Here is a 25,308-nt window from a genome sequence, read left to right as displayed (position 1 = left end):
TAACTGAGTTTTACAGTATACTGACCATTTCTGGCAATTTTCATTGTAATCAATGAATGTTAAATTATTATTATGACAGCTAGCCGCCGATTGCAGTAACACGCTGTAAATATTCTTTAGTTTACAGTCAATTACAAAGTTTTTCAAGTCATCAGAAAACCACCAAGGTAAGCTACAGCTATATATATGAGCTAGTGCACGGCAGGTCATTGGTGTAGTAAATCCATAACATACAGTACGCAGAACTCTTGATTTATAAACCATTTTCAGAATATTTATCATTAGTGAAATATCTTTACCACGTTAACACTTATGGTGCCTGGTGTCTATTACATGTAATTAAAAACTGACCATGCTTTAGATTTGTTGCCTTTAATGTTGTCTTGTGCTCACTACTGAGTTTGACCTTATTTGTCATTTATATGTCATATGATTAAGATTCATTTATTTAATTTTTTTAAGAAAAAGAAAAGGTGAAATTTGAATCAATATGACAAGAGTTTCCCTTTAATAAATTAGTGTTTACAATGGGGTGGGGGGGGGGCTCTCTTGATGGAAATAAACTGAGAGATGTCTCGTTAAATTTCTTATTCAAAAAAATTTGCATCATTACAGATCTATTTAAATTTATTTCCTTAACCAGCCTAAAAAATAAACATTGAAAAAGCTAGGAGCTCCTAGCTTTTTCAATGTTTATTTTTTAGGCTGGCCTCATGAGGCCAGATGAAAAATTCTTTAGACGGTGAGGCCAAGGTTGTAATTATTATATTCTGTGTATTTTTGTTTTCATGTTTTGTATTTGGTAATTGATGGAAGAAATTACTGTAGGACTCCACTGCATCAAATACTTGTGTTAATTGTGATTTAACAGAAAAATGCGATGAAATGCTAAATGCAATTTCTTTAAATCCTGCTGCTTAATTAAATCAATCGTATTTCAAAACTGTAAATCTTTCTTCAAACTCATTCTAAAAAAGATGTAATACATTGCTGGCAGCAGTATTATGTATTATTATGTATATTAAAAAACATGAACAATTGAAGCTTTTCTTTAACTCATGTTTAGAAAATCAAATATGACGTCATTTTTCCAGAAAATGTTAGTAGAGACCTGAGAGGCATTCCCAAAAAATAATGCTTAATATGTTATCTTTTGTTTGATTCTGATTTAAAATTCGGCAAGTTCTTTGGGTTATTGATGTTAATTCTGTATCGATTAGTGTAGCATGAATCCATTTCAACACCAGCAAGGCAGAGGATATAATCCATATAATTCTAGACCCGGTGACTGCAATAGACAGCAGTATGATCAATTCGCCAATGCTAGGAGTCGTCCACTGTTGCCGAGACCAGACCCCCCAGGATTTCGTATGGAACCACCAAGAGGTCAAGCACAATATAACATTGGGAACAATTTTCAACAGAGGTTACCAGTACAAGCATTTCAGAGGCCCAATCTGTGGAATAACCCAGAGAGTCAGTATGGAAATAGAAATCCAAATGTAGGAAGAGGGGTCAGAAATCAGTTTCCTGTATCAGAGAGAGGCAGGGGCTCGCAGGCAGGATATGGATTTCATAGGAGTGGCCAAAATTATTCAGGTGTTCAAGACAGTGTTAGAAATGGAAATATGGGTGGATTTGGATTTAACAATGCATTTGGACCTGGGGAGCAATTGAATGTTCTAAGAAATGCCGCTGCAAACCTTTTAGCAACTGGGGGAGGCCAGGGGTTTTTGCAGAATTTTCAACATTTCAATCCAGGTTTTTCTCAAAGACAAAGCTCTAATGAAGCATTTGCCAGGGTGAATACGGGTAATCAATTTCATACTCCACCAAATCCACTTCCTTCAAGAGATTCACATTTGAAGAAATCGCAAAGAACTAAAACTCTTAGATACTTGGATGTTGATTTGAATAACAGCAAAGTCGGTGCGGAAGTACAGAACAAGTCCGAATCCAGTAATCTTCACTTAAGTAATCAAAATGCAACAAATCCAACCAATCAAAATCAGTTTGATATTGCCGGAAACTCTGCAATCTATAACAAAGGATTTCTTGGAACTGTAAGCCAGATCGAAGAGAAATCAAATATCGCAAACTGTACTATCACCACCCCTATTGTGCCACTTCCCAGGAAAACGATAGAACCATCAAGTTCCGAGGAATCTGTAATAGTAGGAAAGACTAGGGACCTTAGTGCAGTGGACTGTGACACTATTATGATTGGTCGATCTGTCGGTGGGGGACAGAATGAAAACAAGTTTATGCAAGGGCTTTCTAATATGAGCTTGGCATCTAGCTTTAAACAAGGTTAGTACGTGGGCAATCTTTCTGTGTTTTCTCCTCTTTCTTCTTGTGAAATGGTTCTTTTTAATGGTTTGTAAATTCAAACTAAAACTTAATTAACTCCAATGGTCTAACTTTTTGATTGATATGTTGTTTTTTGTTTCTCTACATCTATTAACTCTTGCTCATTAAGGAAAATATCTTGTAATTGATAAATTTTCTTGCAAAGACCCCCCCCCCCCCCCCCACAAAAAAAAATAAATAAAAATAAATGATTATTGATATTTAAGAAGACAGAGTCTAACTTGTATACACAAGTTAAGTTATTAATATACATGTACTATATAACTCCCCCCCCCCCCCCAAAAAAAAAAAAGTAGCTAGGAACATGTATCTGATAAAATTTGCATCCCATTTTTCGGTATTTGATAGTACATGTAATGATAACTTTTTCTATTATTTATTTAAAGTTTTAATGAAAAAAGAATGTAATATATCTGGCTTTTGATAAATGAATTCTGTATAACAAACAAGCTTAAGTAACAATAAATGCAGGAGTTGGGGAGAAAACATGTCTGACAGTCTTTGACCCTGATTCAAACCTGGGTTCTCCGAATTTCAGGTCAGGGGGCACTCGTTACAATAGAAGGGTTTGATTGCCACAAATAGCATCACAACTATATCTCACTTAATCCATTTCCTTTTTCACCACTATGCTGATCAATGCTTGCTTGTGTGTTAATGCTTGCTTTAGTGTGTAGTATTGCATGTAGAAAGCATGTTTTGTTGTGAGTATAATATGCAGAGGGGTATTGTCGGTATGGATTTCTTTTTGTGTGGGATATGATAGAGGAATACTCTGGACTATTGCCAAAAGATTGATGTTCATTGGATAATTATTTGAATGTAAGGATAATTATTGTATGACTATTACATTTTTTTTTTACAGCAAATTTTTATGGAACCAATATCTATATATTTTATCATATTGTGATGGTAATTAATATACATGTATATCCATGAATTTTAATTAAATGTAAAATAACAGAAAATTATTTGATTGTCATTCAAGAAGCATCTCTACTCATGCCAAGATTTTAGCCACCTGAAGCATGAACTCTTGACCTCCTCTCCCCCCCCCCCCCCCCAATTCCACAACCCCATCTCTTTTAAAATTTGTTATTGACCTTTTAGAATTTAAAATGTACTACCGGTATGTACTGGTATTTGTACATTTAATCGAGTGAATATGATATTATATCAGCATAATTGTATTCAAATCTGCCAGCTACTCTTGGTAAACTTTTGTGAAAACCAATGAAAAGGATCTATTGTGAATAACAATTAAATTGATCTATAGGGGAGATGGATTTTCTGGAAAAAATCTTTGAAAATCAAAGTTTTTGTTGTTATTTCTGCGGTAAATATTTTTAATTTTTTCAGAAAAGAAGGTACAGATTCCTTATAAAATTGCCCTAAAATTCAAAAATTGTTTAAATTTGATAAAAATACACATATGCCATCTTGAACATGTGTTTATATAAAGTACGAAGTTATACACTTTTATGTTGTTTCAAAAAATAATTATGACTTCAACATTTGTGCATATTACTAAGATTTGCTCTGTTTGTGACGTCACAATTAACCCTGTGAAAGTCTTGTCAGGTAACTATTTATAAATTCTTAATTTATAGGTATAATTGTGTAAATAAACATTACAGTACAATTTCCTGTGATATTTTTAGAAATCACTCTATGACTGAAAATGTAGTTCTTTGCATTTTTAACCTATCATACTGCTCTTGCAATTTTATGATAAATCTTCGAAGTTGGCTAAAACAGCATTCTCTCAGTCTGCATGGTTTTTGGCCTAGATATCCTTCAGGACTTGCCTGCCCTTAAAAAAACCTTAGAAATTTTGATAAGTTTTGTTCAAAGGAATAATTTTTTTAGGGGCACCCCAGCCCTGGGGTTGAATTTTGCAAAAACCGACAAAAATTTCGGAAACTGATTTCTATCATAGTGGTCTGTATTTGCATCACTATGAGTAACTTCTGGATAGCTCAATAGGTTAAACCTCTGGCTATGATACACAGGATGTTTTTTGTGCCCTGGTTTGATTTCATCCATCCATCTGTCCGATTTTCTTGTTTTAATGCATGTTTGCTCTTCCAATTGAAGATATTATGAAAAGTATGTACTGAACTGAAAGCACTCAACCGTAACTATACCTTAGTGTAAGCACGCTTTGTTTGAGCTAGGACAAGAATCATTCACTCGAAACAGGTGCCATGTGAAAAATCATGTCCAGCAAAGATTTTGCGTTTTCCAGAGAGAACATCTAAAGGAAATGGTAGAAGTGGGAAAAGTACTGCAAAGTAGATGCAGTTCGTTCTTTGCAAAGAACGTGTGCACTGGTGACATTTTATGCCAAAAATGCAGTACAGTAGGAAGGTTTACAGATTAGAAAAAAATGTGGATGCGTCAGTTAGGCAATTGACAACAAGCATTGCTAATTTTTATACCCCCCGCAAACAAAGTTTGGGGGGGGGGTATATAGGAATCACCTTGTCCGTCCGTCTGTACATCCGTCTGTCTGTGCAATCGTGTCCGGTCCATATTTTTCTTATGGAGAAACATTGGAAGTTCTTACTTCACACAAAGATTGCTTATGACCTAAGGGTGTGTCATGATCTTAAACCAAGGTCATTCGGGCAAGGTCAAGGTCACTGGCAGAAAAAATGCAAAATTTGTGTCCTGTACATATGTTACTTCTTACTTCACACAAAGATTGCTTATGACCTAAAGGTGTGTCATGACCTTGACCCAAGGTCTTTTTGGCAAGGTCAAGGTCACTGGCAGAAAAAGTGCAAAATTCGCGTCCAGTCCATATCTTTCTTATGGAAGTTCTTACTTCACACAAAGATTGCTTATGACCTAAGGGTGTGTCATGACCTTGACCCAAGGTCATTTGGGCAAGGTCAAGGTCACTGGCAGAAAAAGTGCAAAATTTGCGTCTGGTCCATATCTTCCTTATGGAATAGCTTTGAATGTTCTTACTTCACACAAAGATTGCTTATGACCTAAGGGTGTGTCATGACCCTGACTTAAGGTCATTTGGGCAAGATCAAGGTCGCTGGCAGAAAAAGTGCAAAATTTGTGTCCTGTCCAAATCTTCCTTATTGAAAAGCTTTGAATGTTCTTACTTCACACAAATATTGCCTATGACAAAAGGGTGTGTCATGACCTTGACCCAAGGTCAATTGAGGAAGTTCAAGGTCATTATTTCAAAAATGCTAAATTCTGTCTGTGTCATGTCTTGTATTAATGGAAATATTAGAAGCTAAAATTTGACACAAAGCTTGCTTGTCTCAGGCAACATAAAATTATTTTTAGATTCTCATCCCCGTCTCTCTAAAAATGGCCTGCCCCGATGAAATTTTTTTGGGGGGGAAAAATGTGTGGAAAAAAAATTTCGGAAAAAAACGGGCTCAGTATACCAATAATTCAAAATGTTTAAATATTTAATGGCTGTTTGACATGTGGATTTCGTTTGATCTGAGTCATGGTTGTTAACGGAAGGATGCAAATGTCCTCATGCATTAACAGTTAACTTAAAATGCAATGGAATTAAAGGATAGAAATTGGTTTGTTTACTCCTATTAGCATTAACAGTGTTAACAAATAGAGCAGTTGTTATTTATAGAAAATAGTCAGTGAAATAGATTCATCCAATACTTTCTATATTAGCAAAAATACACGCGTTATGATTTTTTTCTTAGCGGGGGGTATCAATTGTGAGCTTGCTCACAGTACCTCTAGTTTAAATGAATAACGGACAATATTCTATAATCTGATCCTGTTCAAGCTGTAGGGCTACATATCAGTATCGACACAACTTCTTAAATTTCTTTTTTTATATAATTTTATTCTTACACCAATGACATTTTTTGAAATTAAATGTATCATCTCTGTAAAAAGACGTATGTACACTAACGGGATTAGCAACTTCTTTACTGCCATGTTTACATTTACTTCCAAAAATATCATGCACGTTTTGAAATAAATTACAAAGAAAGTGAGCGCACAAGATTGTAAATTTGCAGGAATTCTCGACACGAATCAATTGTGATTTAAATGTCTATAACCTCGAAAGGCTACATGTATGTCATAATATATTATGTTGAGAGTCAAAGTACATCGGCTATTCCGGTTATTAAAAAACTCACAAGCTTTCAAAAATGACAATGAGAGGTAAACCGATAACTAGTTATATTAGAAATGTTAATGCAAACATATTTTAATGAAGTTATATTGTGTATATCATAAAAAAACTAGTAATAAGAAAAGAAAATAGTGTTCATACAGCAGATCTAGAAATCAATAACGACAAATTAAAATATACCAGTATATTATAATTCAACATTATGTTATAATTACAAGCATTTAAAACAAAAAAGTTTTAATTTAAAAAAAAAAGACCACCAGTTGGATTTGAACCCAAAACACTGCATGTTTGTATTTACTAATACAGTACGAAACCACTGAGCCATGCGAGACTTGTCAATATGCGATGTAAAGTACTGTTTGGATCAATGGACTTTGTTTTTTATCCTTCAAAAAATAATTTTAAAAAGTACATAATTAGTCATCTCTCCATCTTTTTTTAATAAGCGACTTTTTTAATGTTGAAATGTGTTATCTTCACACGTTTCAAATTTGTGGAGAGAAGACCCGGAGACAACAAAATCATTAAAAAACAGTTGTTAGTAAATAAGTAGGATTTTTTAAAGGATATTGTGTTATTGTTTCAATAGAATAAGAAAAAATTGAAGCATAAAACGATCTTTAAAATCGCGTCACATGAGAATTTCGATAGCTGCTAATATGTCCCTGGTTGTAAATAAATGCATATCGTACAAGTATTGTATTATAGAAAGTAAACTGAAAATAAAATTTAAAGATAATAAAGTAAAAAAAGGCATCCATTACTCATACTGCTCAGACAACAACTGTGAAACTTTTTTTCAATCACTAAACATTATAAAAACTAGAACCCAATAGTTTAGTACTGTGTTTGGCCTAAAATCAAGAAGGGGAACAGAAACCGATATGCTATTTCTAAAGACAGAAGCCAACACCGGCCCTATAGGTCAATTCAATCGTAATAGACAATATTATTGATCCTTTGGTGTCTTTATTCATTCAGTTTGTTCTAGTCGGATTGATCCTGTTCATCATTGATGAACCCATTTGCATGTGAGTTGTATTACTTGAAAAGTACATGTTTGTGATGTAACAGGATCTTGCTATGTACTCTCTCTCAAAAAATAAAATCTTGTACAGTTGAACTTCGATATCTCGAACACTGATATTTAGGATACAGTGGATATGTTGAAGTGATTTGGAAGTCCCATCCATTTATTTTTTAAGTATTTTACCCTATATATCTTGAATACTTGGATATCTCGTAGTTTTTAAACAGTCCCATCTTGTTCGAAGTTTGACTGTAGTTATATAGTTTTACAACACTGGATAATTGAGTTAACATGCGATAAACTAGATCCCAATCCAACCTCTATTATTCCCTCTTAGTTCAAATTATGAAATCACATTATATTGAAATATTCCCTCATGGTTGTTTAAACCATCCAAACACATTGCTTTTTTGCACTTTGAATTGAATATGCTTCCTGTAATAAAGAAAATTCTGAATGAAATTTTAGTATGTACTAAATTGCAAATTTTATTTTTCACTGATATTTTTTTAATTAAAATTGTAAAATTTGTAAAATTTGTTACATTGAAAGGATTATTGTATAAAAGCGGTGAAAAAGTCTTATTCAAAAAATTTTAAACAAGTTTTTGCAATTTTTTTATTTGTTTAACAGATTTATTATGTGTGAATTATTTTATTTTTGTTTCCTCTCAACAGATGTTCACACTAAGGCTACCCCCACCACACAGTCACTGGGAGGGACTTCGGATCAGGATGATTGTGTGATTGTTAATCCTCCTACATGTAGGGAAACCACTCCTCAGCAAACACCTAAATGTACCCCCACAAAAACACAAGTTCAAACCTTAAGCAAATCTCCCAGTTCTTGTCAAGAGGAGTCTTATGTGAATACTAGTCAAGCATCTCCTTTCCAGAAATTGGAGAACCCTGAAATTAAATCGATTGAAACTAGTCCTGCATCACCCCTCCAGAAAATAGGTCACGCTGAGACCAGAACAGACAAAATTTGTGAACCTCAAGGTAATGATAGTCTGTGTGGTTCCTTGTCATCTGGAGAAAGGGATAAGACTGGACTGAATGCTGCCTTGATTTCACCAAAGGTATCTCTTCATAAGCAAGCCTCTAGTGGACTCAGCAGTATGGATCTGGTTAAAGATAATGTAAGTTTAGGGCAAGGCATTAATACTGTAGGAAACTCCACAAATGACAGGGAAAACACAGTCTCAAAGAATCCGAGTGATGTTGTCGGTGGTAGATTTATGAAGGGGGATGGAGCTGAGATTCCTAGACAAAGGATACTGAGTGGAGAGAGTCAGCGGTACGGTGCCAAAGGATGGCCAGCTAGGGTAGAGAAGAAGAGACATCAGTCAGAGGACATCAGATTCAAAAGGGAGAACAGCTCCCCACTGAAACACAGAGAAAGCACAGACTCTGGCAGCACTGCAGGTCAAGACCGAAAGCAGCACAGCATGCATCGGTCCCAGTCGGATTCTAGTCAAGAGATCACTCCGGAGTCTGCTCAAACCTATAAGGAGTATAAAGAGGCCAAGCAGAGACTGCTGGAGAAGGAGAAAGAGGAGCAGAGCAGGAGGAGGAGTCAGCAAAGGTTGTCCTCCTCCTCATCCTCGGAGACACAGGGTGGAGGTGTCCGGCAAGGCTCTGTACAGAAAACGGCCGAGAGTTACCCCTTAAACACCAGCAGAGGGGGACAAGCTGTGGATTCCATGGACATGTTGGACTCCAAATTCTGCATTGTGTATGGAGCTGATGTACCCAGTCCTGAAGATGATGGTAAGAATGCAAGTCTATTACTATAATTCAGTATTTTCTTGTATCATGCTATTTCATTGGCTAAATGAAAAATGACCCTGACAGTGGCCTGTGGCAAGGAATGCATCAATCTGCTTAGCATTGTTTTTTTTAATTAAATATTGTATAATTTATTGCTTTCATTTTCTTTACTTGATATTTGAAAACTGAATTATATAAAGAAAAGAATTCTAAAGCTACAGAACTTATATGATTATAAACTGGGCTGTTGAAGCTTTATAAAATGCTTAGCTGTAGACAAGTGTTTATCGTGAAGAAGAAAAAAATAACAACACTTATCATGCTTATAGTACATAAGCTGATGAATCGTAATTCAGGATGGGTTATTTACTTGTACTTGTGTTATATTTTTTTGTCCTTGGGCTGGCTAAACTGAGCTTTTATTGCTGCAGGTGATAGGCACAGTGACCTAGACATTGACTTGGATCTAGATGACTCAGATGATGAACTGCTGGAAGCACCTTCCTTTTTAAAGGATCTGGAAAATGCAATGCAAGTGAAAATACCAATATCTCTCGAGTGAATTTTTTGTACTATACCAGAAGTCATGAATTGTTTGTAAGTAAGAATTTGTTTACCTGTACGTGGGATATGTAAACCAACTTTCATACGTGTCACTGTCCATTTAACTTAACTTAGCGATTTGATAGTGGCAAACTGGTTCATGGACCACGAATTTTCCTGACCAAAGCCTGCGTTAACCATCTTAGACAAATACAAAAGGCATTATAGTATTTGCAACATGTTCATGTAAACCTTGTTAAATTTTAATAGAATAAAAATTTGGTTTACACGAAACGTATAATTGATGCAGTATAATATATTTCTGTTGATTTGCACAGAACACAACCAGTGCCACGCACCCCACCACCCAAACTCGTCTCTGTAAGTCATCAGTACACAGAATTTCCATAAGAGTATTTTTCTCTTCTATTTATTTTGACATGCTCTTTCACATAAAGCACTGTGGTTTCATTGGTAAATCGGTAATCGTGGGTATAATTTTTTGTTGATTTAGAAATATTAAAAATTCAGTTTCAAGGAAGTCGATCTTCATTTGTGAACAATTGATAGCCATCTATTGTCATAGATCAGAACATTGAAAGATTTCATGTATCAACTCAACAGTGAAAATCAAGGAAGAGTTCCGTCTTAATTAATATTGATGAAACCATAGTTCCAACAAGTATCTGTATGCATTGTTCTCTGTTGTTAATTTAAGTTACACTGAGTTTCTGGCTCCCTTTTCTGTAGTCCCCTGCCCCCGGTAGCCCTGTCCCCGGGGCGGTCTCCTCCTCTGTGTCCATTCCCTCCACGTCAAGGTTCGCCAAGTTCTCCCTGGACAGCCTGCTGGAGGAACACACCAACAAAGTAAGATGCTTCTGACTGCACAATGCCTGTCTGATAGAGGCTAATAAAAGCCAAAAATAATTAAATTGGAAGACATGTACATGTACCTGCATGCATACTATAGATTCCTTATTTTATGCAGGCATGATCCCACTGTTTTGTATAAAATGTGAGAATATAAGATCGTGAATGCAGAACTTTTATATCCAAACTTATTGCAATTCTCAACTCTGAGAAAACAAAAGTGAGAATTTAAAATCCTTGAGGGGTGATTTTCACGATTTTACGCAGATATTAATTCCTCGCATTTAATTTGGAATCTACAATAACTGCTACTCTTCTGTTTCTCTTTCTTCATTATCATTAATATGGATTCGTTAAGAGCTACTAAGGCTAATTCAAGTAATGAAAGTAAAGTTTTTTCAGCTTATTTGATGTGTTTTGTGTTTTAAAAATGACATTTCATGAAATGGCATTATAACAGACTAAATAGACACATTGAGTCATTGATAATGAATTACCAGAGTTTATAAGTGTATTGAATCATATGTATATTTAATTCATAATTCGTAAATAAAGTCAATTGTTGAATGGTCAGACAGTGTACATCCTCTTTAAACAGTTCCTGCAACAATTTGTAAATGGCTTAATAACAGGATTTCATCACAGAATAATTAAGGCTATTACTGTAACAAATAATGTTTTGCTTACGTAATGAGCCTGGTCAAAAACATTTTGTCTTGTTTCTCAGGCACAAACACTTCCCATCAGATGCTGCCATGCTGATAAATTTTTTTTCCCCAATTTAAAAAAAAGGGAATTTATTCTATATCACAAAAATGTGTTTGTGTATTGTCTTAGACTTAGTGTGAAAGAAAATCTTCATCTTTAAAATACTGTGAACGTTAGATTGAGTGATCTTTGTTACATTTTGTCCTCAAAAGTATTGATTAAGTTTGCTTTTATTGTATGTAATTTTTAATAATATCATACTTTAGACAATTATTACATTACCGGTACGTGGAAATAAGATGTTATACTGTATACAGGGTTATTTTCGCCCCGTGTTATTTTTGCCCTTCTGCACTTGCAAATGGTTTTGCCCCGTCTTAAATTCGCCCAGACAAGATTGTGTACATGTACTAAAGAAATAACTTGGAACACAGGTACTTGCCCAGTCATAAATTCGCCCGCTGACAACGAGGGCGAAAATAAAACGGAACGAATATTTCCCTGTATACTGGTATTTTAATTAATCAAGGTAATTCCCCCCACCCCCCTTTAAAATGAGATATCACCTCCAGGTGCAACACTGGTAGATAGGTCACTGCAGAATGTTGAAGAGTTAAGAGGGCTTTATGGTTGTCGCCATATTTGGACACTATTAATCTCCTTGAAAAGAAGAGCTCTGTACAGCTATATAGAAAAATGTTCAAATTAATAAGATTTTTGGAATTTTATTTACTAAGTAATGGTTATTTATACATGTAGCAAAATAAACCATTTTTAACATGAAAGGCATACTGTGGTTTCATTAATATTCAAGGGTATCAATTTTCGTGGAAAAAGTGAAAATCACGATTTTCAAGGATAAATTAAATTAAATGGCCAATGACCCTATCAATACAAAATGTTAATAGAAATTGCACTTCATGGAACACTTAATTCCGTGAATCAACTTAATAACGAAATCCACGAAAATTGGTATTCAACAAATATTGATGAAACCACAGTATCTGATGATTAATTTGTTGACCACTGAGCTTCCTTAATATATCATTAAACTTAATAATTTTTAAACATAACCTTTTATCGGTCATCTGACCTGACCTGGTTATAGATGGAGCTTCCAGAGTTATGTGGTTTTTGTTGATATTGTTTGTGGGCTAATTTATGTAAATGGGTTTTCTGAATGACTGCCCAGATACTATCAGAACAGTTTGAGCAGGAAACGTTATCATCAAATCTGATGATACAGTACATTTAGTTTCCATTCACCTCTGAGATACTGATATATTTAGTAAAAATTTATGGGGGGTTTTCATATTGAGAATTATGTTCATAAAAGCGTAAATATTTGTCTTTTATCACAATCATGTCATATTTATATGTCGATAAATCTTATGAAAAAATCTTGTTTTAAATTTTTAGCCACAAGAGCAGAGAGAGTATGAAGAAATGCACGCAGAATTGAAGGTTTGTCATTTTGGAAAGCATTTAACAAGCATATTTGTGATTTAAGGTCTTTCAAATGACATAAAGAGTACTAATTAGTGTTTTGTTTTTGATTTTGAAATACATTAGTATGTTTAATATCTATTAAATACCATGGTTTCTATTCTGTTCATGGATTTGAAAATAATGTCACTATTTACATGATTTGTATCATGATTCTCTAATGAACTATTGAAAAAAAAAGTAACAAAATTCAAAATTTTGGACAACTTTAATGTAAACAAAAACATCTTATTTGATACCTTTACAAGTCTACCAATTTCAGGAAGACTTTTTCATAGTGTATGTTTAAAACCAAAATATGTATTGGACTTTTTTGTTGTGAAAATTGATAGAATGATTGTGTTTTGTTACCTTTTTGCCGTAAACTGCAAAACCCTACAAGACATTTAAAAAACTACATGAAGTCAATTATTACGTCATATAAATCTTGACTTCATATCTGAAATACAGATTAGCTGTTGTTACCTCACAATAAAAATCTGTGAGTTATCTCCCGTAACTGCAAGCCTCATCTTAATAATTTGTCTTTTTAAACATAATCACGCATTGTATAAAGAATCTTTGTCCTGCTTTCAAGTGAGCATTTCTTTGAGAGCATTGAAAACTTATGTTTAGATAAACTGCTTGCAATGAAAAACAGCGCTGAACATTTTTATTTTGATAATTATGGCTAAATTTTTTTCAGGAATCTGTTAAACAAGGAGGCTTTGTAAAAGACACCTTGGAGAAACAAGATGATCCTTCATCAGAGAGTATGTACTGGTAGTTTCAGTTGTTAACTTCAAGCTAAGTTTTGGTATGGAAGACGATTGCTATATATGTATCTTTTATCCTTAATTTTTTCCTCCTCAGATTTACTACCGGAACACCAAGAGCAAATAGAGCATGTAAGTATCGATTTACTTACGTTACAACTGTAAATTATGTATTATGTATGTGCGGTATGTATCTGAGAATTTGGAGCAACTTCTTATGGTGTCACAAATAATATCATGCATGGATCAAAGAGCATCTCTAGAGATAAAAGATATTACTGCTTGCTCAGTGTTGCATGGGGAAATTTATTGTTGAAAATTCGGACTGAATGAGCCATTCAGGGGGAAAAAAAGAGGAGATCGAATGTTGAATTGTAAAACGGGGTTGCAGTGAACAGGTTTAGTTATGATGTGTTTTATTCAACAGTATCTTAAAATTGTATTATTGAATTATGGTATATAATGATAAATTCAAATGACTTGTCCCTGAAATTTGGCTATAACTGTGTTTTACTGTAATTGGTTTACCATATTTTTCTTTTCACAAAAAAATGATACATGTAAATATAGATGTTGCTCATCATATACATTGTACAAGTTTAATATTGCATGTAATATGCAATACACTTGTTTTATGCATAGAAACTATTTTGTACATGTATCATACAAGCAAATGTCATTCTAAACATAATTACTTATAAAAGTGTTGCTGTTAATTAAATGTACATATTTCAACAACAATTGATGCCATTTTAGCTGGAGATGAAGAAGAGTGTCATTTGCCCCGCCCACCCAGGGGAGACAATATTTTGCTCCAGCCGTTACCAGCAACTCTTTACTCCCAGCATAACTCCATCGATGTGTGGATTTAGTCCTGGGGAGTCGTACATTGACAAATTCCTATCAAGTGTTCAACCAAGTAAGTTTTATATAAAGAAAAGACAGAATATGGGAATTTTTATATTTCATATAAAGGACTATATATGACATGGGCCTAAAATGGCCCCCTAAAAAGAACATCATCATTTTACTGTAATTCTTTGTACAGATATATATGTGATGTTTTTTTCATATATAGTTCTTTTTTTGTTAAATCATTCTGTTATTTTTGAGTTATTAATTTTTTTATTTTAAATAATGAATTTTAATATTTTAGGTGCATTCTCCAAATAAAACAAAAAGCAAGGAAATTTTATGAAAAATATATAAACATATGTTGACTTTCATAAACAGGTCCCCAATTTTGGATTTTTATGTCACGTTTGCATGAAATGAATGTATTTCCTTTCTCTATTTCCTTTCTAGGAAATTTTGGAGCACTGTTATCCTCTGAGGTTCTAGTCAATTGCTTAGAGAAGGTTACACACCCAAAGCCAATTCTTAAATGGCTCCTCTTTTTATGTAAGTACAAAACATATATCATATTCCCTGTGTTAGCAATGGCTCAACGAGTATTTATGTAGATAAACAACTGCTATCATTAGTTATTATGCTATAATGAATTGTTGATCATGACCTGACTATATTAAGCAATGTAAAAATAAAGGAAAGATCTTTAAAACTTTGGTCTTTGAAAAAAACCCATAATTTTTGTTTCTTTAATATCTGTTCTCTGGTTTTCTGTGTAGTTGTGTTAGATGAAAGTTTTTGTATGCCTTGTTTGGTTTGCTGTGTTGCTTTGTTGCTGTGTTGCCCTCTTGCTATAGTCTGTCCCAAGTTATTGCTTCCATCAATTTTTGACGATTTTTAATAAAAATACACATACCTATGAAAGAAATACAATTGAAATCGATGAAAGGGAATATATCCAAGGTATCTTCATTGAACAATTATCCCTTTTCACTCATAAAATTTCACAGGAACGAAAACAATTTTCTTACGGAGATTTATAATGGGAAATGTTTACATCTTTTCTCCATTCGGAATACACTCGGAATACATCGCGCAATTTTTTAACATTATCATCCGGGCTTATTAATGGCTGATGCAATGCAAAATCTCCGTAGACTTTCAATTTTTGGATGTGTATTGAAACCTGTAGAGGGGGCGTTTCAAAACAGATAATCTGGACATTTTTCATATCAGTGGATGAACGTAGTTTGAGCACAAAGGTATATACTATTATTGAAATATCAAGCAAAAAGTGGTGGAAGCAAAAACTCGGGACAGAGTATACATGATCTTTGAACCTGATACTGAGTGTTGACCTATAACTTGTTTTTTTTTTCCATGGGCTGTAGTGTCAGTGGATGGCAGTCACCTGGCTATGGATGGATGCTGTAAAGCACTGGAAGAGTACCTGTACACTCAGAAGGTCTTCCATGAGGATGAGAACCCATGGGCCCCCTGTGTGGAAGACATACTCTCCATATTCATGAACTGTGGTAAATAGAGACTTGTATCAAACTTGCTTTTCATTCATGAAGTCTTTCATATTGAAAAATTTGAATGCTTATATACCTTTACTGTGTGTACCAGCATGGATGTCTGGTTAGGTTGACATAAGAAACACTGGTTAATTAACATATTTCCAGGCATTAAAATTGTTACTACATGTACCATTTTAAGTGAAAAATAAAATTTTTGTTACACTATGCTGAGAATACTATTAGAAAATTGTTTTAGGGAAAATATTATCATTTTAATTATTTCATCAACAAACAAGTCAATATTATGAAGCCTTTAATTTTTACTAGAATTGTAGAATACTTGTATTTATAATATATGCTTACAACTTTTTATTTTTGGAAAAGGTGCATCGAAAGAAGATGTTTTGCCTACAAATGTATTTAAAGATGATGAGAAGATAAGGTAAAATAAAATGATTTACTTTTAATTAACCTTTACAACATTAATAGATGTACATTTTAATACAATGAACATTATTCTATTTCAGAAGTTTTTAAATGGTTAATTAATGATATGAGCAGCTTACCTAAAGTTTTTAGAAATGAATAGTTCTGATGGTCATTACTATTTCAAACATTTAGTTTGAAATTAAATAAATGACTGCTTGTAATTACATCGTAGCTCCCTGAGTAAAGGAATCACAAAAGAAGCTAACGTTGGCCTCCCGCCTCCCAATGCGGGCAGCCTCAACAGGGAAAACCTGAGACTGGTGCTACAGGTGCTGGCTCTGGCCCTCCAGAGGAGGTAAGTAATGAGGCAGTCTGATAATGAGGTCAGAGGAGGTAAGTAATGAGGCGGTCAGATAATGAGGTCAGAGGAGGTAAGTAATGACACAGTCTGATAAATGAGGTCAGAGGAGGTAAGTAATGAGACAGTCTGATAAATGAGGTCAGAGGAGGTAAGTAATGAGGCGGTCTGATAAATGAGGTCAGAGGAGGTAAGTAATGAGACAGTCTGATAAATGAGGTCAGAGGAGGTAAGTAATGAGACAGTCTGATAAATGAGGTCAGAGGAGGTAAGTAATGAGGCGGTCAGATAATGAGGTCAGAGGAGGTAAGTAATGACACAGTCTGATAAATGAGGTCAGAGGAGGTAAGTAATAAGACGGTCTGATAAATGAGGTCAGAGGAGGTAAGTAATGAGGTGGTCTGATAATGAGGTCAGAGGAGGTAAGTAATGAGGCAGTCTGATAATGAGGTCAGAGGAGGTTAGTAATGATGCGGTCAGATAATGAGGTCAGAAGAGGTAAGTAATGAGGCGGTCTGATCATGAGGTCAGAGGAGGTTAGTAATGAGGTGGTCTGATAATGAGGTCAGAGGAGGTAAGTAATGAGGCAGTCAGATAATGAGGTCAGAGGAGGTAAGGAATGAGGAGGTGATAATGAGGTCAGAGGAGGTAAGTAATGAGGCAGTCTGATAATGAGGTCAGAGGAGGTAAGGAATGAGGCAGTCTGATAATGAGGTCAGAGGAGGTAAGTAATGAGGCAGTCTGATGATGAGGTGGTTAGATGAGGTTACCTATTTATGCAGTGTCAGAGGAAGTAAGTACCGGTAATTAGGTTAGATGAGGTTATCTAACAAACGTGCTAACAATGTCAGAGGTTATCTGACTAGTACTCTTATTAACAATGTCAAAAGAGGTAAGGAATGAGGCGTTTGGATGAGAAACATGTTTTTTTTTTGTTAGAGGAGGTTACCTGTATATTTGTAACAATGTCAGAGAAGATAAGTACCGGTAATAAGGCTGTTAGTTTTCTATGAAACTGTAAGAAAAAAACTTACTTACTACTTACTTACTGCCCGTGACGCCTTTGGCGTATAGGGCAGTAACGAGGGCTCTCCATCCCTGTCTGTCACTGGCTAGCTTCTGGAGAGTGCCCCAGCTTCTCTGATGCTCTTTCATCTCGGCTTCCACTGTTCGCCGCCAGGTAACTTTTGGTCTCCCTCTCTTCCTTTTTCCTTCTGGTGTCCAGAAGAGGGCTGTCTTTATGATGGATTCAGGGTCCCTTCTGAGTATGTGGCCAATCCAGGTCCATCGTCTCCTGGTGATGATGGTGGCCATATCCTCCTGATCGCATCTGCTGAGAAGGTCCTGATTTGAGATGGTATTTGGCCAAAATACTTTTAGGATTCTTCTCAGGGACTTGGTGTGGAAAGTTGACAGTTTGTTAAGGTCGTTCTCTGTAAGAAAAAAACTTAAGCATGTAAATTTATCAATCAAGATAAATTTGATTTAAATACCCACCTCTTGTGGATGAGGTCCATACCGGTACTTTTTTCAGTAAGATTTTCTTTACTATCTTTCTTTTTGTGTTTTACAGACCGAAGTATGACACTTCACACCTGACAGCGCTCTATGTAATGTTATGTAGAGTGGCCCTGGACAAATCTCTGAGCAGGTAAACCTTCGTCAAACAAAGTGTACCGTTTACAGCAAATTCATAACCTTTCAAATCAAAGATGTCATACACATATGTACTTTGGTAATATACATGACATTGTTTGTCTTTTTGTTTCAGTGGTATAGTTAATATAGAAGTCCAGTCCTGTTTAGGCAGCATTTTATGTTGTTATCCAGAATCAGAATGGAAAACCTGTGTAAGTACACCTATAGATTGATCACTCTTGTGTACAACAAGGAGTATAGTGTACAAAATACCATTATTGAAATTAATTCATTTTGGGAATTTGTACTTATAGATTAAACGTACATTTTTCAGTATAATCCATATCATATACTTTAGCCAGATTTGTTGGTCTACTTGTCAGCTTTAATATTCACTTAAAGGGACCTGGACACGATTTCAAATGAAAATTTAATTTTTGATTTCTATGTATAAAATAGTTTACTTTTGTATTTTGAATGACTCACCAAAATTTGAATGTTAGAAGTCATGTTACGAGCAAGATACAGAGGAAAGAAGTTGTTGTTATGTAAACAAAGCTCGATCGAGTCTTATAAGTTTGTTTACAAATACTGTAAAGTAAAGAAATTGCCATTTCTCTATCAAAATAACTTGTGGAAACAAGATAGACTGATTCAGTGGGTTCATAAATAATTTCATTACAACAAACAACAATATTAGATTGAAAATTATACCAATGCAACGAATATGTGAACATTAACGGGACTCAAGCTTTGTTTACAAAACAAAGAATTCTAACCTCTGTAACTCGCTTGTAACTCGATACTTGACTTATAAATTTTGTCAAAGCATTGAAAACATCCATATTAACAATTCTAGACACAAAAATTGAAAAAATAAATTTTGAGCTCAAATCGTGTCCAAGTCCCTTTAAGATTCTATAGGATATTGGATTACATTTTTTTGTAAGCAGCAGTAATTTTTAAAGTTTTTTTTTTTTTTACAAAGCTTATACACCATGATTACAGCATGTTTAATAATTTTTTTTATAATAGTAGAATGATTTTGCAAAATATAATGAAAAATACATGTACATCAAGTCGAACAAATATCAAATATTAGGTATATCACTTGAAGAAAAAAACTGCAGCTTTCATTCTTTAAACACTACTAACAAAAAAGTGTAAAATGTAAAAAAAAACAAAAAAAACCCCAACAGCTTCTGTTTATTAGACAACAAAAACAAAATGTATTTTATTTTATTTTCTTACACCAGGCAATAAAGCTGTGTTCTATCCTGCCGAGTCTGACGGAGCACCACCACAATAAGGTGTGTCTAGCCTCGCTGTCACCATACGGGAGGCGAGGCCAGTACCTCCAGAGGCGGGTCTCCTACCTCATGCTGAGGCAGCTGTTTGACATGGAGCCCAGCCCCGAGGACAAAATAGAAAACTGCAAGGTAAGGTGTTCATTCATCAACTTGACACCTATTAGAGGGTATGTGTGGCAAGTTTAACACAATAGTGCATTGAGTTTTACTGTGTAGATGATATATTCTGTTTGAAAAATTTATTTCATTTGGACATGAATAACATAATTTACTGTAAAATGAAAATGTATTCATTCAGACATGAATACCATATTTCACATGGATAGTTGGTGATTAGTGTCTCTTCTGAACTATTATTTTATTTTTGTTTTGAATAAACAATCAAAACAACATAGTTTACAGGAAACATGAATACTCTAGACCAAATTTTATTCATAACAACTTTATTTATTATTTGATGAGTGATAAAATATTTTTCGCTGGAACAACTTTTCACTCTATCAACTGAATCTTATGTTTAAAAAATTTAAACAATATAAGACATATAATGACTGGTTTTCTGCAAGAAATTCTTGCAACCACTGGTACAAGGTTCTTGTGAACCTTATGAAATTCTATCGAATGCAAAAAAAAAGTTGATTAACAGTTTGTACAAATATTTATTTCCTATGTCGCTAATAATACGAGATCTGATAGGTTAACAAGCCAGGTGTAAAGGACTAAGTGCGGTTTTATGCAATTTTTGCCCCCCAAAATCAAAGTTTTAGAAAGAGCTTTAAAATGAGATGAAAGATAGTTAAAATCATATTGGAAATAAAGGTGTAAAAGGTAATCACCACAGTGACGTCATGACCTAGAAATGACGTCATGAATATTGCATTATTTTGATAAATTGATGTTTTGTAGCAAAATATGGGTGTTTTCCGATGGTTTTTCGACTGGGAAACATCGAGCGCAGGCTTGCTCAAGTACCATTTTTTAGTATAATATGTTTAACTATCTGAAGAAAAACATATGTTAAAATTGCACTTGAGCAGACCTGCGCTCTATACTTCCGAATGCAAAATATAGAGCAAAAATGAGAATATCTTCATTTGTTTGCAACTTTGCGGGAATTGGGTCATTTAGGTGACGTCATAGACAAAAAGCGAGTGAGCAATGATGACTAAAATCAAGATTAAAGTTATAGGCATCCTCTTTACAATGATTTGTGAAGATTTCATTTTTAGCTCACCTGAGCTGAAAGCTCAAGTGAGCTATTCTGATCACATTTTGTCCGTCGTCCGTCTGTCCGTCCGTCTGTCCGTCCGTCCGTCCGTCCGTCTGTCCGTCTGTAAACTTTTTACATTTTGAACTTCTTCTCTAAAACCGCTTATCCAATTTCAACCAAATTTGGCACAAATCATCCTTATGGGAGGGCGAATATAAATTGCAGAAATAAAAGTTTGATCTGTATTCAAAGCGGAGAAAACCTTGAAACTGTAGAAAAAGGGGGGTGCATTTTTAAAAATCTTCTTCTCAAGAACTACCGAGGCAAATTCAACATAGTTTAGCATAAATTATCCTTATGGGAAGGAAAATATAAATTGCAAAAATTAAGTGGAAATTTTGTTTCAAATCTGAGTTATTACGAAAATAATAATAAAGGAAATGCGTGTTTCAATCAGTTTAATAGCTTCGGGTTCGGCATCCGGTAAAATGATTCCATACTTCTAAAACGAGGTTCTTTGTTTAAAGCAGCCATGACATTATACGAAAAAGGGTCGATCTGACTATGATGAATTTGCTTGTTGTGCAACAGTTCGCGTATGAAGGGAAATTTTGAAACATACAAAATATATTGGTGCCGATTTTGTGAAGTAAATTGAGGCTAAATATTTCAATGCGTTGACAGTTTTCACACATGACGTTGGTGTTAGCTTGTTCTGATTTTCGTTTCGTTCTCATTATGCTTTGTAACCTGGAAACTATCGTCTGTATTTCGTGATTTTTACGTATCAAATCAAACAGAGACTTCGGTAAATCAAACAGTTAACTGTTTACCTGCGCAAATTAAGCAAAATCGGATGTAGGGGACGGGTACTGAAATACAATTCATTCTATCGGTAAATCGGCATTATCTTTTGCGTAATGGTACATGTAGATTAATGCAATAGGTTTTGTTGAGATGCTCGGCATTTTTTCGAGTTTATTCAGTTTAAATAGAGTTTGATATCGCTGACGGAAATATGTAGGTGTATACATGTATATATATATGATTCATTTCGAAAAAATAAATTGTGTTCTTTATTTGTTATACATGTAGTGCATGTTTCTTGTGTTTAATGGTTTACAATTTCTATTTACTAACCATATTTGAGTGTTAAGCTTCGAATTATAAGCAAGATACAGCGATTTGCTCACAATTCTATGTTTGTACACAGATCTTAAAAACTAAAGCTTAAAAAAGTAAAATATTTGTCAATATATATTAAGAAAATTTTCAAAGTCTGTTCTTCCAGAAACCAACTTTAACAACTGATTGTATTGTAAACTTAACCTTTTTAGCTCACCTGAGGGTGGGGCCCCAATGGGGGGTCGAAGTTTAACAAATGAATATATAGAGTAAATCTTTAAAAATCTTCTCCTCAGAAACTAATCAGCCAGGAAAGCTGAAACTTGTGTGAAAGCATCATCAGGTAATGTAGATACAAATTTGTGAAAATCATGATCCCCGGAGGTAGGGTTGGGCCACAATGAAGGATCGAAGTTTTACATAGGAATATATAGAATAAATCTTTAAAAATCTTCTTCTCAGAAACTAATCAGCCAGGAAAGCTGACACTTGTGTGGAAGGATCCTCAGGTAGTGTAGATTCAAAGTTGTGAAAATCATGACCCCCGGGGGAAGGGTGGGGCCACAATGGGGGATCGAAGTTTAACATAGGAATATATAGAGTAAATCTTTAAAAATCTTCTTCTCAGAAACTAATCAGCCAGGAAAGCTGAAACTTGTGTGAAAGCATCCTCAGGTAGTGTAGATTCATAGTTGTGAAAATCATGGCCCCCGGGGGTAGGGTGGGGCCACAATAGGGGATCGAAGTTTAAAATAGGAATATATAGAGTAAATCTTTAAAAATCTTCTTCTTAGAAACTAATCAGCCAGGAAAGCTGACACTTTTGTGGATGCATCCTCAGGTAGTGTAAATTCATAGTTGTGAAAATCATGACCCCCGGGGGAAGGGTGGGGCCACAATGGGGGATCGAAGTTAAACATAGGAATATATAGAGTAAATCTTTAAAAATCTTCTTCTCAGAAACTAATCAGCTGGCAATGCTGAAACTTCTTTGGAAGCATCCTCAGGTAGTGTTGATTCAAAGTTGTGAAAATAATAACCCCTGGGGGTAGAATGGGGCCACAATGGGGGGTCGAAGTTTAACACATGATTAAATAGAGTAAATCTTTAAAAATCTTCTTCTCAGAAACTAATTAGCCAGGAAAGCTGAAACTTGTGTGGAAGCATCCTCAGGTAGTGTAGATTCAAATTTGTGAAAATCATAACCCTGGGGGTAGGTTTGGGCCACAATGGGAGGTCGATGTTTTAGATAGGAATAAACAGAGTAAATCTTTAAAAATCTTCTTCTCAGAAACTAATCAGCCAGGAAAGCTGAAACGTGTGTGAAAGCATCCTCAGGTAGTGTAGATTCATGGTTGTGAAAATCATGATCCCCAGGGGTAGGGTGGGGCCACAATGGGGGGGGGGTCAAAATTTAACAAAGGAATATATAGGGTAAATCTTTAAAAATCTTCTCAGAAACTAATCAGCCAGATGTTTCTTTATAATTGTTAAGACTTTGGCCCCAGGACAATTCTTTGGCCTCCCGAGAAGGTTCATAGTTTGATGTACGTTTATATCTAATATATAAACTATTGTTAAGGATCATTTTGAGAACTGCAATACTCAACATATGATAAGGCTATAAAATCATCTTGTTAGAAAAGGGACTAATGATTATAAACATAAGAATATCCAGGGGAAAATGGATTTTATTTATACAGGATCTACATGTATTATTGTACATTGTCCAGATAGTTTGTATTATGACTCCATTAAGCTGATTTTATCATACCTATTGTTCCTCAGGTGAGCGATGTGGCCCATGGGCCTCTTGTTATACGATACTATTTAAAAATTGGTTGAAATCGGGGGCAGGTATTTGACCATACCGCACATAGTCCTTTCTGCGTACCACCTTCTGAAGACAGGTGTAAATAAAATGTGACGTCACAATGTACTTCTTGTTTACATCTTTGGTCAAAATAATGTAATGTTAAATGAAGTAAGTGAATGAATAATTTGTCAAAATTCGTATTTCTTCATAATTTAGCTACTGGTATAAATAAATGATTTTCAGCACAATTTCAATTAATATCAATTTTTGGTTCTTTGTATCAAACTTTTTTCACTGGTAAAACAATTTCATTTTAAAATTTGTATGACATAGGAAATAAATTTGTTATTCAGGTCCAACCAACAGTGAAGGGGGATTTACCCCAGGGTGTATGGAATACAACCCAGGGTAAATCCCCGTACAACCTTGATTGGACCTAGATAACTAATATGATACATGTATTTGAAATGATGCTTTTTTTTACCAATTTAAATCGTGATATACTAAAAAGTGGATTTTACCTTTGTAGATACGAGACCTCCATCAGTTTCTGCCACACCTCCAACAGCTGGTGACGTCCGACATGTACAAACTGTACAGCTGTATCACCCTCATAGACCTCGGTGTCGGCAATGGGGTCATTTCCCCGGGGGAAAAGGTAGGACTTCCCCAAAAATTGGCTTAAAATTAGTATTTTTGATTTGAAAAAATGATTTTTTTCATTCCAGGTGGATGAAATTATTTCTTATAAATTTTTTCCCCCAACATAATATTCTAAATGGCTGATTTTGATGAATAAATTTTGATTAATGAAACAATGAAATATAACATTCCTTTATTGAAAGCCCTGTTTGTCCATAATAGTTTGGCTTTCTTGGTGTCTGATCAAAATTTACAGATACATACATGAAGATTTTAATGCTAGTCAACGAAAATTTCATGATTTTGTAGTTGAATTTTATCTTATGCAAATAATATTTCAAAATGGTTTTTCACATGTATGTAAAGTGTTTCTGACTTTCAAAAAATTAGTCAATTTGAAATTAAAATCTTATCTGATTTGTTACTGAATGTTATTTTACCACATTATTGTCAATCTTCACATTTGGATAAACATGTGTATGGATGTGAAAACCTTATCTAGCAAGTGCACTTTGTTTGTAGGACAGCCTACAGTATTTGTCAGAGCAGATTAAGAGGATTAGCGGTGATACGAGGGACGATGTCCGAGTGTTGGACAGGAGCAGGGTATGTCATTATTTGATATTCCCTGCAAATTCTGTAATATCATATATTAGTGCCAAATATTGTAGAATTATATAAATCTGTGGGAGGAGGGGAGGGGGGTAGCAATT

The 25,308-nt window shown here is 34.6% G+C and overlaps 1 protein-coding gene across 3 annotated transcripts in view; it reads left to right on the top strand.

Moving 5' to 3' along the window:
* LOC128180144 (SMC5-SMC6 complex localization factor protein 2-like) overlaps positions 1–25,308 on the top strand; it is a 29,882-nt gene that overhangs the window by 1,900 nt on the left and 2,674 nt on the right. The window contains exons 2-20 of one of the 3 annotated variants that reach the window (XM_052848032.1): positions 121–167; positions 1,221–2,310; positions 8,222–9,316; positions 9,748–9,847; positions 10,198–10,240; positions 10,610–10,726; positions 12,857–12,901; positions 13,629–13,695; positions 13,796–13,830; positions 14,455–14,617; positions 15,004–15,099; positions 15,939–16,082; positions 16,452–16,509; positions 16,729–16,851; positions 18,428–18,505; positions 18,626–18,704; positions 19,749–19,931; positions 24,483–24,611; positions 25,118–25,201. In XM_052848032.1, coding sequence (XP_052703992.1) covers positions 1,227–2,310; positions 8,222–9,316; positions 9,748–9,847; positions 10,198–10,240; positions 10,610–10,726; positions 12,857–12,901; positions 13,629–13,695; positions 13,796–13,830; positions 14,455–14,617; positions 15,004–15,099; positions 15,939–16,082; positions 16,452–16,509; positions 16,729–16,851; positions 18,428–18,505; positions 18,626–18,704; positions 19,749–19,931; positions 24,483–24,611; positions 25,118–25,201 — 3,723 coding nt within the window. In that variant the 5' untranslated portion in view covers positions 121–167; positions 1,221–1,226. Of the gene's footprint in view, positions 1–79; positions 168–1,220; positions 2,311–8,221; positions 9,317–9,747; positions 9,848–10,197; positions 10,241–10,609; positions 10,727–12,856; positions 12,902–13,628; positions 13,696–13,795; positions 13,831–14,454; positions 14,618–15,003; positions 15,100–15,938; positions 16,083–16,451; positions 16,510–16,728; positions 16,852–18,427; positions 18,506–18,625; positions 18,705–19,748; positions 19,932–24,482; positions 24,612–25,117; positions 25,202–25,308 lie in introns of all 3 variants that reach the window. The other 2 variants (XM_052848034.1, XM_052848033.1) reach the window with 2 other exon arrangements.

This window comes from Crassostrea angulata, chromosome 4, assembly GCF_025612915.1.
Source record: "Crassostrea angulata isolate pt1a10 chromosome 4, ASM2561291v2, whole genome shotgun sequence".
In the NCBI taxonomy this organism is placed as follows: domain Eukaryota; kingdom Metazoa; phylum Mollusca; class Bivalvia; order Ostreida; family Ostreidae; genus Magallana; species Magallana angulata.
This window is presented reverse-complemented; position numbering and strand designations above follow the sequence as displayed.